Here is a 12,617-nt window from a genome sequence, read left to right as displayed (position 1 = left end):
ATATAAAATATAAAGAATTTGGGAATGTTCCAAAGGAACAAGTAGATTTTAAAGGCTTTATCCGTGTTTGTTGAAACACTGGCTTCCTATTAAAGTAATTCACTTATTTGGAATGGGGACATGACTGTTTAGTAAGCACAAGGCTCTGAAGTCAAACCCTAATACCATCAATCAGTAAAAATTTTTAAAATTTACTTTTCTCATACTCTAATTGAAGGCATTTCTTTTTTTCTTTTTTTAACGGTACTGGCCCTTGAACTCAAGGCCTTTTGCTTGCTAGGCAAGTGCTCTACCTAGTGAGCCATACCTTCAGCCTTAAGACATCTTGTATTAAGAATGTAAGAGTTTGGTATCAAAACACAAAGACCTCTCCATTTAATCTACATGATTCTCTTATCCTTTAAAGACAGTGAAACAAACATCACGAAGGCATTTATGAAAACAGTGAAAGGGAGCAGGTGCACCATTTATTTTCAGAAAGCACAGGTACAATCCAGGTGCTGTTTTTTACTTAGGCCTTCCTTTCTACAAATGGGTTACCTTCAATGCAGGTAGGCTGAAGCCATCTGTAAGGTTATGTGCTTCCTCTTCTGAAATCTGCTCTTCACTAAGTCCAAGGCCCAGCTCCTTAAAAGGCACCACACAGATGTAGTTGGTAACATTGTCACTCTCAGAGTTCAGGGGGTAGGTTAAATTAGGTTAAGGCAATCAACATCTTTTCATTAAGGCACAAAAGGTACAAACTATCTCAAATTACATTTACTAATTTTTATTTTGAACTTTTCACTGGAGAAGTGTATCAGTTTTTAAACTGAAATTAATCTTGAGATCGAATGCACTAATAATTCTCAGCCTATATCATCTCATAGGCTACTTGTGAATAAAATTTTTATGTCTACATAATGAAAAGTTCACCTCCTCAAAGGTGTTAACATGCCAACTAAGTTATTTTTCACACCTACCTTTTGAAGCTGTATTTTGTACTTCACTGTATAGTGGCTCAGGTCACCACTATGCTACAGTAACACTTCTCTTTGCTCCCACAGCCCCTACAGTGCAGGGCATCACAAACTAGCTGAACATTAAAGACTACTGACATATGTAGTACTAGCCTGATGCAGGATGTTTGACACACAGTGTTCTTATTTCCTTAAAATTATTTTTGTCCTTCAATTCTTTTTGTAAAGAACTATGTTTAATAAGTAGAACCTAAACCTAAAATAATAAGAATAGGACATCAATGAAAAGTAGAGACGATGAGGGGGAAGATCAGTGGGAGGCAGGAGGTAGTATGGGGTAAAGGAGATTAACATAACAGAATCTACCTAATATTGTTTAAGGATGAGGGGGGAGAAGGAAGAGGTGTTAAGGAACTATAATAGAGGGTGTGAACTTGTTGAAAGTACACTGCTTGCACATTTGGAATTATCACAATGAAACTCCCTTGTATCACTAATATATGCCAATACTTTATTTTTTGTGTGTGAAATTAAAAACTGAGGAACACTTAATTCTAGCTACTAAGGAGGCTGAGATCTGAGGATCACGGTTCAAAGCCAGCCGGGACAGGAAAGTCTGTGAGACTCTTATCTCCAATTAACCACCAGAAAACTGGAAGTGGCGCTGTGGCTCAAGTGGTAGAGTACTTGCCTTGAGCTGAAAAGCTCAGGGACAGCGCTCAGGCTCAGAGTTCAAGCCCCACAACTGAGAAAACAAAAAATTAAAAATTTCCCATTTGCCACTACTACAGTAAATAATTTACTAAATTGGCCAGTATCAAAACAATTTCAAAAAAAATTTTAGTGTTAAAAATTTACTAAGTGCTGAAAATTTCAAAATAAAACTCTTACTGGGGCTGGGAAGGTGGCTCAGTGGTAGAGCGCTTGCCTTGCATGCATGAGGCCTGGGTTCGATTCCTCAGCACCACATAAGCAGAAAAAAATAAGCCGGAAGTGTCGCTGTGGCTCAAATGGTAGAGTGCTAGCCTTGAGCTGAAGAGCTGAGGGACAGCGCCCAGGCCCCCAGTTCAGGCCCACGACTGGACCCCTCCCACCAAAAAAAAAACAAACTCTTACGGATAGTAAATGTTATATGGATTTTTTTCAATTGACTTTTATTAAAAACAAAATGTGAAGAAATGAAACAAAACAATTATATTTATTCTTGAGATGGAACCATCCTTAAACTTTTAGCTTTTGACTATTTGGTCAAACCCTTTGATTCATTGCTAGATTAAATTTATAAATATTCCATTAAAGATTTTATAACTGTGAGGTTATTCTATAATTTTTAGTCCTTATAATAAATCATATTTAGATTATGATATACTACTTTCACAAATAAAATAATGTAGGGGAGCTTTTTTGCCTTCTCTATGGAATGAAATTTTTTTTAACTTTACCGTAAAAATATCTGCATCTTACAGTTAATTTTTTAGTTAGTTTTTGAATTGGTCATACACTCAGGATTCAAAATTCATGAAGGATAAAGTGAAAACGGCTTCTACCCTAGTCCTAGTTACCTAATTCCCCTATTCAAAGCCAAAAGCAATCCCAATTATCAGAGGTTCTGCATCCTTCAAGATACTCTATGTATATATGAAAAAGCAAATCCACATAGATATATGTACCTGGAAGCATATGATAATCAATATACACACACTGACACACACTTGTACAACATATTTATCTCTATGGATCTAGTCACAGTCCTTTTTATGTAATGGCAATCTACTACATATATTGCTCCAGGCACCTTGCTGGTTGTTTTGGTTTATACTTAATATAACTTGGAGAGAGTCATGGTAGAGTGTCAAGAACCTTTACTGTTCTCTTCTGAAAAAAAGATTTTGTTGTTGTTGGTCACGGCGCTTGAACTCAGGGTCTGGGCACTATCTGTGAACTTCGTTGCTCAAGGCTAGTGCTCTACCACTTTCAGTCACAGTTCCACTTCTGGTTTTTGAGGGATGTCTCACAGGAACTTTTCTGTCCAGGCTGCCTTCAAACCGTGATCCTCAGATCGCAGCATCATAAGTAGTTAGGATTACAGACAGGAACACCAGTGCCTGACTAAAATTGAATATTTTAAAATCACACATCCAGTCTCTTCACATTTTCAAATTCTTATGTCAGTTTTAGAGATTTGCATTTTTTTGTAAGAAATGAACAATTGTCTCCTACATTTAAAAAGTTGCTACCACAATGTCACATCACATACACAATCTTCTTGTAATTACTTTAATGTCTTTCACATTAATGGTTTTAGCTGTGTTCTCATTATTGATCTTGTATATTTCTGTTGATCAGTCATATAAAAGTTTAGGTATCTTAGGGATCTTTTCAAAGAAATGGTTGGTGGCTCCTTTTTCACTCAATTTGTAAAAGTTTATTGTATAGAAGAGTATTATCGAGCCCTGGTCTACATCTCAATCTCATTTCGTATTTCAACCCTCAACCTACCCACTCTAATTAAGATTATCTTTTTTTCTATACTTCAGTCAGGCTACATATATTCCTACCACAAGATCTGCATACTTACTGGCCCATCTAAATGAACATTCTTCACCTAGATCTTTCTCACAGTTCAAATCTGTTTCAATGTCAGCTCCTCAGAGAGGTCTTCCCTCTCATTCCAACAGATGCAGCACCAACAACACTCTCTGTCCTATACCTTGGGCATATTTTCCTTGACAGTCATTAGTGTACCTAAAAAATCTTAAAACTTTTCTTAAACATTTTTTTTTCTTTTCTTGCAATATTAAACTCAGGATCTGAGCTTATTATTATCAAGGTCTGAGCATGATAGATAAGTGCTCTACTATTGAGCTACTCACTCCTAACTGTTCATTTAAAAAAATTGATTTCATCTCATCCACCAGAAGGTAAAGTCCCTGAGAAGAATCTTATCTTGTTCTCTACAAGTGTTTAGTATTTAGAATGGTGAGTGGCATGGGAACCTGCTCCTCATTTCCTTCCCCTCCAGTAAATTATAAATTCCCTCAAGGCTGGAATGATATCTATTATTATTGACCTTGGCACAGCTAGTGACTAGCATAGTGCTTAGCATTGAACTTGTCTCAATAAAAACTCACTGGATGACTAACTTGTAGTTTACATGCCACTGTCAAACCTCTATTTTTTTTCCATATACTTTTCTCTACTTGGAATGCAGTATCGTTTCTCATGATCAACTCCTAATTCTCTTTTGAGGTTCAACTTCATATCAGCAACTTAGAGCTCACCTCTCTAAAACTCTTCCCTGATTCTATGAGCCAAGGACATGTCCAACTATGGAGGAAGGCATCCTGAGCATTTGTACTGCCTTATGAATACCGGCTTATCTACAGACCAGACTCAAATGTCTTTAAAAGTGGTACAAATGTTTTTTACTCTATCTCATTCAGGCATTTAAGCAATAGGGTAAATTAATGGGCAAGTTCTTGGTGAAAATGTTAGTCATATTTTCAAAAGAACTTGCACAGAAGATGTATGTATATTTATAAATCATAATTCATAGTCTATACATTTTAAAATAGTATGTGTGCTACTAAGCAAGTTAGTTAACGTTTATTTTTGTTTTCTCAGAGATAAGAAAATCTGGCTAGGAAGGTTTGTGTAAAAATATAATGAGAGAATACAAAGCATTCTGTGCACTTTAAGCATTTTAATTATCAGTGTTGTAGAATGCAGCATATTGAAGCTGCTGAGTATAACTCATAATTTAAGGTAACTATGAATGATTAGTAAAACAAGGATCTAATTCACCTTTACTCTCTGGCTAACTAAATGTAAGTGCAGACTTACTGTAAAGCAGTCTTTGAGTGCTTCCTATATACTAGGTCCTGTATGAGTAAGTTTGTATGCAACAACTCACCTGACCTTAGCAAAAATATAATGAAGAAAATTATGATACCATTGCTCTTTAAGGATGAAGACAAAGAACTTAAGAAACTTGCTTAAGGTTATCTAGGCAGTAACTTACATAGACAAAATATAAACTCAGGCAACCTGGCTTTGGAGTCTGTTTCTAAAAGGGGAACGATTTCCTGTCACCAACTTACTATTGTATCATGACAAATTTGCCATGTTTACTCATTTTTAAAAATTTAGACCTACCAAAGCAGGCTCTTATTACTTTATTCTTTGGACTAGTAGAGGGAAGGACTTTACAGTTTATCCTTGTTTAAAAAAATGAGCCACATAAGAGTAAAACTTTCTTCCTGTCTGTTATTATCTTTCCTCTTGGAACTCATTTCCAGTTTTAAAATAGAAGTGATGATGGAATTAGCTTCCAAATAGGCAATCTCAATCTCTAGTTAACTTTTATAGGATGCAACTCTAATTTGTATTTAGGACTTTAGAAGTACTTCTTATTCTCATGCACAGACAGAAAAGGATATTTTTTCAGCATATATAGGGTAGCTAGCCTTGCTGCTTGGAAGTTGGCTCTTACAGTTCTGTAGACAGCTTTCCGAAGACCGATGAGATGCTGACTGGGATGCTGTCCAGCTTTATTAAATGAGCAAGCAGCACTGACCCTGTCAAGCAAACTTGAAAAGTAAAATGTGATACAACTATGCAGGTGTCCTAAAGTTTTTGTTTTCTAAATCCACAATTCTATTACACTTAGAAAAAAACCTTTCTCATACTTTTTACTAGAAAATGATTATAAGTATTGCAAATCAAGTGTCACAAATAGCCATTTCCTTGATACATGTATAGTCGATAGAAAAAAAAAGACAAATAAAAATCAAAATGACAAAAAGGTTTTCTCTGATTTGGATCAACAATGAATTTTAGTTCAGATAGAACAGAAATGTAGGAATATTTACATAAGAATTTGTATCTTTTCTGGAAAAAGATATGCTGCCTGCTTACACTAAAGTGGGGCTACTTTACTACGTTCAGTTTTCAAAACTTATATGCATTAGGATGTAAGAAGGGCTTATCAATACTTTCACATGCTTAATATATATTAAATATGTTTATTAATCATATATTTGGTCACTTGTACAGAACAACCAAACACTGTATAGAAATATATTCTGTACATTCACAAAAGTAGGGCAACATTACTTACCCACCTGCAGCCACTGGCACTTACCTACTCAAAATGAAGTAGGAGAACGCAGAAAGATAACAGGACCAGTGGCGAACAGGGGAATGCAAGTAGAAAGGCAAAGTAAGGGTTACTGTGTGGTAGGATAGCTACTCTCAAAGCTCTTTAAGAGGAGCATAGTTCATGGCACTTTCCTTAAGATAAATGGTATGTAATTGTTACAATGCGTTGTATTACAACGGAAAAAAGGCAGGATTAAATATTACAGTTACTGGATAGTAGTTTTTTTTTTTTTAAACCTAATCAGTAACTTTTCCTAATAGCAAAACCAAATATCAGCTTTTATAAATTTCCTATACTATAATCATCAATCTCTAAAAAAAGACAACTAATTCAAAACTTAAAAAATGGTAAACCAAATTAAAACAGGCATGATGACTAACCGGCATTATTTTAGAATAAGGGATTAAAGACAAAAAAGGGTTATTGGCTAGACAACAAATTGAGATTAAAAAACAAAACAGCACTCATGACAATACATGGCCCTGCTGCTTCTACTAATCTACTATATTTTATAAACTGAAAATATTTCTAAATATTATGATTCTGAATTTATTATTCCTTATAATTTCTCCAATCCATTGTCCTGATAAATGGAGACAAATGAAACATTATCTCTTCCAATATTTTATTTGCCTATCTGCTATCATAACTGAGAATAGGCACCTGGCCTACTTTACCTTTTCATGTCAATTCTGTATATCCAGGTAAAAGTTGGAAATGACAAAAGTCATAGGCTCCTCTATACATGCCTAAGCATTAATTGGATATATGGCTCTCAATTAAATGCTGTATGAGTCAAGAATAAAAATGAGAGATTATTCACTTTAAGGATGCTTTTTAACTTTCTGAATTAGAAAATTTGATTTTCTTTCCCAACAAGAAGTGAACTTAGGGCTGGGGGCACAGCACAAGTTTTAGGCTACTTGTTTGTCAAGCACAAAGCCCTGAGTTCAAACCTTAATACACAAATTAAGAACAAATGGACTGAGTTTAATGGAAGACTAACATCAGACTATCAGAGAACACTGAGTATTGTTTTATTTTGAAATGAGCTGAGGTATGAAATCTTTGTCTCATCTACACACTCAGGATTGTTGTGCAGAACAAAACAGAATGCAGAATGTGAGGATTACTGAAGATTCTTCTCCTCCCCTGTTTCATAATTTCCCAGACACAGCCTTTATGTCAAGAGGAGTACTATTCTAGAGCAGAGCAGAATGAGGGATGCAAAGACTACCAGTGTTTTCAAAATTGATTTTCATTAGTTTTTCAGTTACAGCTAATTAAAAGCAATGATCAAATCCACCACATACTTACTTTCCCCCACCTATAGACTGCAATGGTTATTAAATGCACTGTAGTCCAACTGCCATTTGTGAGCAGTTAGCCAGCAACCTAGTGGAAACAGCTAGTAGGAAACACGCTTTTAAGTCAGATAGGAATGGATTTGATTGTTTGCTCTATACAATTATATATCTTTAGATGTATGAAGAAGTGACTAGCATAATCTATGGAACATAGTTCTATAAATGTAACTTTCCTTTCAGTAAAAGTTGATTTGCAGTTTAAACACAGCTAGACTGGTTGAGTATATAGCGGGAATATAAAACATCATCATTTGCATGATATTCTGAAAATACCAATGCTATAACACTTGATTGTGTTTCCTAAAGAGTATTATTAATACATACTGAGACCTTTCAAAATGAATTCATGGCAGACATATCGACCACTTAAACTGGGAAAAGGATATTTGACAGGGGGTAAAAGGAATAAACGTTTATTGAGCACCTACTGCATGCTAAATTCAGTGCCAGGAAATCTCTATTTCTTATTTATAGAAAATAATCATGATTTTCAAAATACTTTGATTTGTCAAAGTAGATTATATTATATATTACAACTATGTCTTTATCCCTTTAGTTGGCAGTAATAAATGCCAAAGGATGACTCCTTTTATCTTAAAAATGCAACACTCAAAAATGAAAATGGGTAATAAATCATTTCCTTAAATTATGTGGCAGAGAGGAAGCATTTACAAAAAATAAAAAATGAACTCACAGTGTAAAGCCTCTGGAAATGACTTCAGTTTCTTGAATGAGACGTAAAGCTTTCCTCACAAGGTTAGTAAACGCACGGCTATTTGCTGCCATATCTTCTAGACGAACAGCATATTTTTTTAGGGTCACTTGCAGTTTGGCTGTTCTCCATAATTTCAAAGCTCTTATAACCAAATAAACAAATAGAACCACTCCCCATATCATCCAGGAAGAGACAATCCACCAAGTGGGAAGCATAATAAGCAAACTAATGAAGATAAATAGCACTGAGACATCCCTAGGAAAAAGAGAAAACAAGAAAACGATCGTTATCAAACAAGAGAGGAAAGATTAGCTGTTTTGATTAGTAAAACCAATAGTTAATTTGGGTTTACTAAAATAGATAAAATACTAGCTTCCTGGTGCAGCATGACAAAAATATTTAATAAGGTATTGTGAAATAGTTTTAAAATATACAGCAATTAAATATTAGAGATAGCTACCATCTGAAACAATGTTTTTTTAAAGGATGGAGTTAATCTAAAAAACAAATTATAGATTTAAAATTCTAATTTTACAAATTTAAAAGTAAAAATATGATTTTAGATAGTGTGACTTCCTCATTCCTAAAATCATATATTTGCACAAACACATATTCCATCAAGTAAATGTTTTTCACTTAGAAACAACTAATAATTGATGAGTAGTTATTGTGAATTAAATCATCTAATTTAAAAATTGTTATAAATGTGAAAAACACCATATTTGCCATAGTCCATAATGTGGATAAACATTGCACATTTGTACTGCAAGTAACAATTAACTGAAATAACAACATGATATGTTGTTCATATCAATTACAATTCTAATTGACGAAAATGCTTCTTTTAAGAAATGAAAATTTCAGTGGAATTGTGTAAGACATGTAAGAAAGAAGGAAATGTCAGACAATGTATCCAAGGATATCTGAAAAACAGCATCAACAATTCTTGGAGTTATAGTCCAACACAAGAAAGTTGCCTGTCAGAAGGATAGCAAATCAAAATGGATTTCAAAGCTTGTATGACCAAATAAACATACAGAACCATTTCCCATCTCATCCAAATAGAGACCATCCACTAGTAGGAAGAATAATGAAAATACTAATGAAGGCAAATAGCATTCAGACATCCCTAGGAATAGAGGAAACAAGAAAGCACGGAAGGGTTGGGAAGGTGGCTCAGTGGTAGAGCGCTTGCCTTGTATGCATGAGGCCCTGGGTTTGATTCCTCAGCACCACAAAAGCAAAAAGAAAAAAAGCCGGAAGTGGCACTGTGGCTCAAGTGGTAGAGCACTAGCCTTGAGCTGAAGAGCTGAGGGACAGCGCCCAGGCGCAGAGTTCAGGCCCCACGACCGGACCTCAAAAAAAAAAAAAAAAAGAAACCATGGAAGAGTAATTAACTGGAGTTAATCCTGGACTTCAATGATTCTCTGGACTGGACCTTCTTAATATTAGGGTAGTTTCAATCATCAATTATATTCACTTCCCAGCCAACTAGCAATAACTAACTGCTTATCTCCATGTCCCAACCTATCCTTGTTGTCTGTATAATGTGGTTAAGACATAAAATATGAAGAAATGGCCAATATTCATATGTGCATAGGTGTTGTAAGAGATTTCATATGGCACATTTCTATCCATTTGTTGGGTTGCAAAATTCAGAGCTAATTTACTAAGTTGGAAGTATAAAATAATCAAATTGGATTTTTTCCAGTTTCATCTTAAATAGAGTTTACTTTGAAGAGGCAATTTTTTTCCCCACTTAATCTCTGGCATTTCACTACTTTATTACAATGCTAATTATATGGAATGTTTATGATATCATTACAATAAAGAGCATGATGATAGATTTCCTCTGAAAGTACTCTATATGTAAAGTAGCCAAAGCATGTTTTCTGGACAGTACCAAATATTAGGGGTTGCCAGGGAGCAGAGTGTTGGAAGGTGTCCATTTTCCTGTTGTTGAGGTTGCCCTGCAGACAGGATACTGGGATCAAGTAGCTCAATTAGCTCCACATCCTCTTGTAACAGGACTTCCTGTTGCAGGATGGCATGCAATGAGTCAAGTCGGAATCCAGTATCCTTGCCATTAAAATACACAAAGAGAGGTATTAGCTACACAATAGTCTAAATGCTAAGCTTCTATCATAACATTTACAGGTGTTTATTTTCAGTATAGACTATAAGAAGAAACAACAGTACAATTTACCTTTAGAGTGATAAATGGGAGTTTTATTTTCACAGTAAATGTGAAATAAAGAATGGAATAGAGGGGCTGGGAATGTGGTTTAGTGGTAGAGTGCTTGCCTAGTATGCATGAAGTCCTGGGTTCAATTCCTCAGTACCACATAAACAGAAAAGGCCAGAAGTGGTGCTGTGGCTCAAGTGGTAGAGCGCTAGCCTTGAGCAGAGAGGCTCAGGGACAGAGCCCAGACCCTCAGTTTGAACCCCAGGACTGCCAAAAGAGAGAGAGAGAGAGAGAGAGAGAGAGAGAGAGAGAATGAATTGGATATCATTAAGATGGCAAATATAGAATATATATATATATATATTTTTTTTTTGGGTCCGGTCGTGGGGCCTGAACTCTGGGCCTGGGTGCTGTCCCTCAGCTCTTCAGCTCAAGGCTAGCACTCTACCACTTGAGCCACAGCACCACTTCCGGCTTTTTTCTTTTTGCTTATGTGGTGCTGAGGAATCGAACCCAGGGCCTCAGGCATGCAATATAGACAACATCAGTAGGATCAAAATATTCTAAAAATGGCAATTCGGCTTTTTTTTTTTTTTTTTTTTAGGTCTGGGACTGGAACTTGAACTTGTTATCTGCTGCTTTCACTCATTGGCTAGCGCTCCACCAACTAAGCCATGGCTCCAACCCAACTCAAATACCTTTAAATACATCATTAAGATGGTAAATGTAAGGTATGTAAAACTACACTATCATTTTATAGTTTATAAAATGCTTTCACATACACTAGCTCATTTATGCCTCTCTCTCCCCTCTATCCACCAAGGATTATCTTCTATAAGCCAGGTACCATACTTGACATTGAAGGCACATAAGTGTCTTTTCGGAGTCATAGGTCAAAAAAATATATAGTACAACAGCGAATAGGAGAGAATAGGGGAAGAAGGAAGGAAGAAAGGAAGGAAGGAAGGAAGGAAGGAAGGAAGGAAGGAAGGAAGGAAGGAAGGAAGGAAGGAAGGAAGGAAGGATAAAAGGAAGGGAGGTAGAGAGGTAGGGAGGGAAGAAGGGAGGGAGGGAGGGACAAGGATGGAAAGAAGAAAGGGGAATAGGAAGAAAAGGGAAAGGGGAAGAAGGGAAACAAAAACAAAGGGAAGTAAAGGAAAGGGGAGGAAAGCCAAACAGGAATCACAAAGACCCTGAATGCTAACTATTTTAAGTCTGTGGAAAATTTTATGACCTATTAGTCTGCCCAGAAGGAAATGATTGCACTAACTGATATATTTCCTTGTCAATGGAGGAAATTTGTAGTCTAATAAAGAAGGTTTCAGTAACCACAAGAATATGCCATTCTAGCTGAGCACTGGTAGTTCATGCTTATAATTCTAGCTACTCAAGAAGCTGAAATCAGAGGATGAGATTTGGAGCTAGCCTGGACAGAAAAATCAGAAATTCTTTTCTATTTTAAAATTATCTTTAAGTAGTTGTAAAATCAGAGATTCTTATCTCTAATTAAACAGCAAAAAGCCAAAAGTGGAGTTGTTTCTCAAGTGGAGAGTAGCAGATTTCAGTGAGAAGTTGAGTTGAAACCTTGAGGCCCCGAGTTCAAGCTCCAATACTGGCACACAAACAAAAAAGAATGTTCCATTCTAACTTGCTAAGAGTCATGAATAATAACAATAAGTCCAAATTAAAAAGTCCTCAGTAATTATTTCAGAATTTCTAGTAAGAAGTCAACACTCACCAACTTGTGAAGTACCGCATCCTCTTTACTGCAGTGTGGGAAAAAAATACAACTTTTGATGGATCCTGCCAATTTTACCAGTATGCCTTGCTAAAAGAGATTAAAAAAAACACCATGACTATTAAACACTCCCAAAAGGCAAAAAAAAAAAAAAATCTTCAAAAAACTTACCTGCAATTAATCACAATTTTTATGAGGGGGTGGGAAGAAATTCAGACTATATACTTTGTCAATATGTTTCTGTCTCATTAGTGCCCAATCTTATTAGTATAACAGAACCATCTGGTGATTTTCAATAGAAATTCATCTGTGGGCCCCTAAGTTGGTCTAATTCAATACATGTGGAATAGGATCTAGAAGTCTGGTTCTTAAGCAAAAGTCAGAAGTAATCCTGATATATCCTATTACATTCTATGATACGTATGTGTACCCATAAATGTATTGTGTATGACACAGACATATCAAGGATAACAGTATTTATTTCAGATTACC

General features: G+C 35.6%; 1 protein-coding gene across 3 annotated transcripts in view; it reads right to left on the bottom strand.

The window, feature by feature from the left end:
* Vezt (vezatin, adherens junctions transmembrane protein) overlaps positions 1 to 12,617 on the bottom strand; it is a 53,504-nt gene that overhangs the window by 18,311 nt on the left and 22,576 nt on the right. Inside the window, exons 3-7 of one of the 3 annotated variants that reach the window (XM_042693182.1) lie at positions 12,126 to 12,215; positions 10,106 to 10,281; positions 8,182 to 8,457; positions 5,399 to 5,548; positions 541 to 688 (exon numbers count right to left, since the gene is read on the bottom strand). In XM_042693182.1, coding sequence (XP_042549116.1) covers positions 541 to 688; positions 5,399 to 5,548; positions 8,182 to 8,457; positions 10,106 to 10,281; positions 12,126 to 12,215 — 840 coding nt within the window. The remainder of the gene's footprint in view (positions 1 to 540; positions 689 to 5,398; positions 5,549 to 8,181; positions 8,458 to 10,105; positions 10,282 to 12,125; positions 12,216 to 12,617) is intronic. The other 2 variants (XM_042693183.1, XM_042693184.1) reach the window with 2 other exon arrangements.

The sequence above is a fragment of the Dipodomys spectabilis genome, unplaced genomic scaffold (assembly GCF_019054845.1).
Source record: "Dipodomys spectabilis isolate Male_0828 unplaced genomic scaffold, ASM1905484v1 ptg000163l, whole genome shotgun sequence".
Lineage (NCBI taxonomy): Eukaryota > Metazoa > Chordata > Mammalia > Rodentia > Heteromyidae > Dipodomys > Dipodomys spectabilis.
The sequence above is the reverse complement of the archived record's forward strand: the minus strand, read 5'-3'. Positions and strand labels throughout refer to the sequence as shown.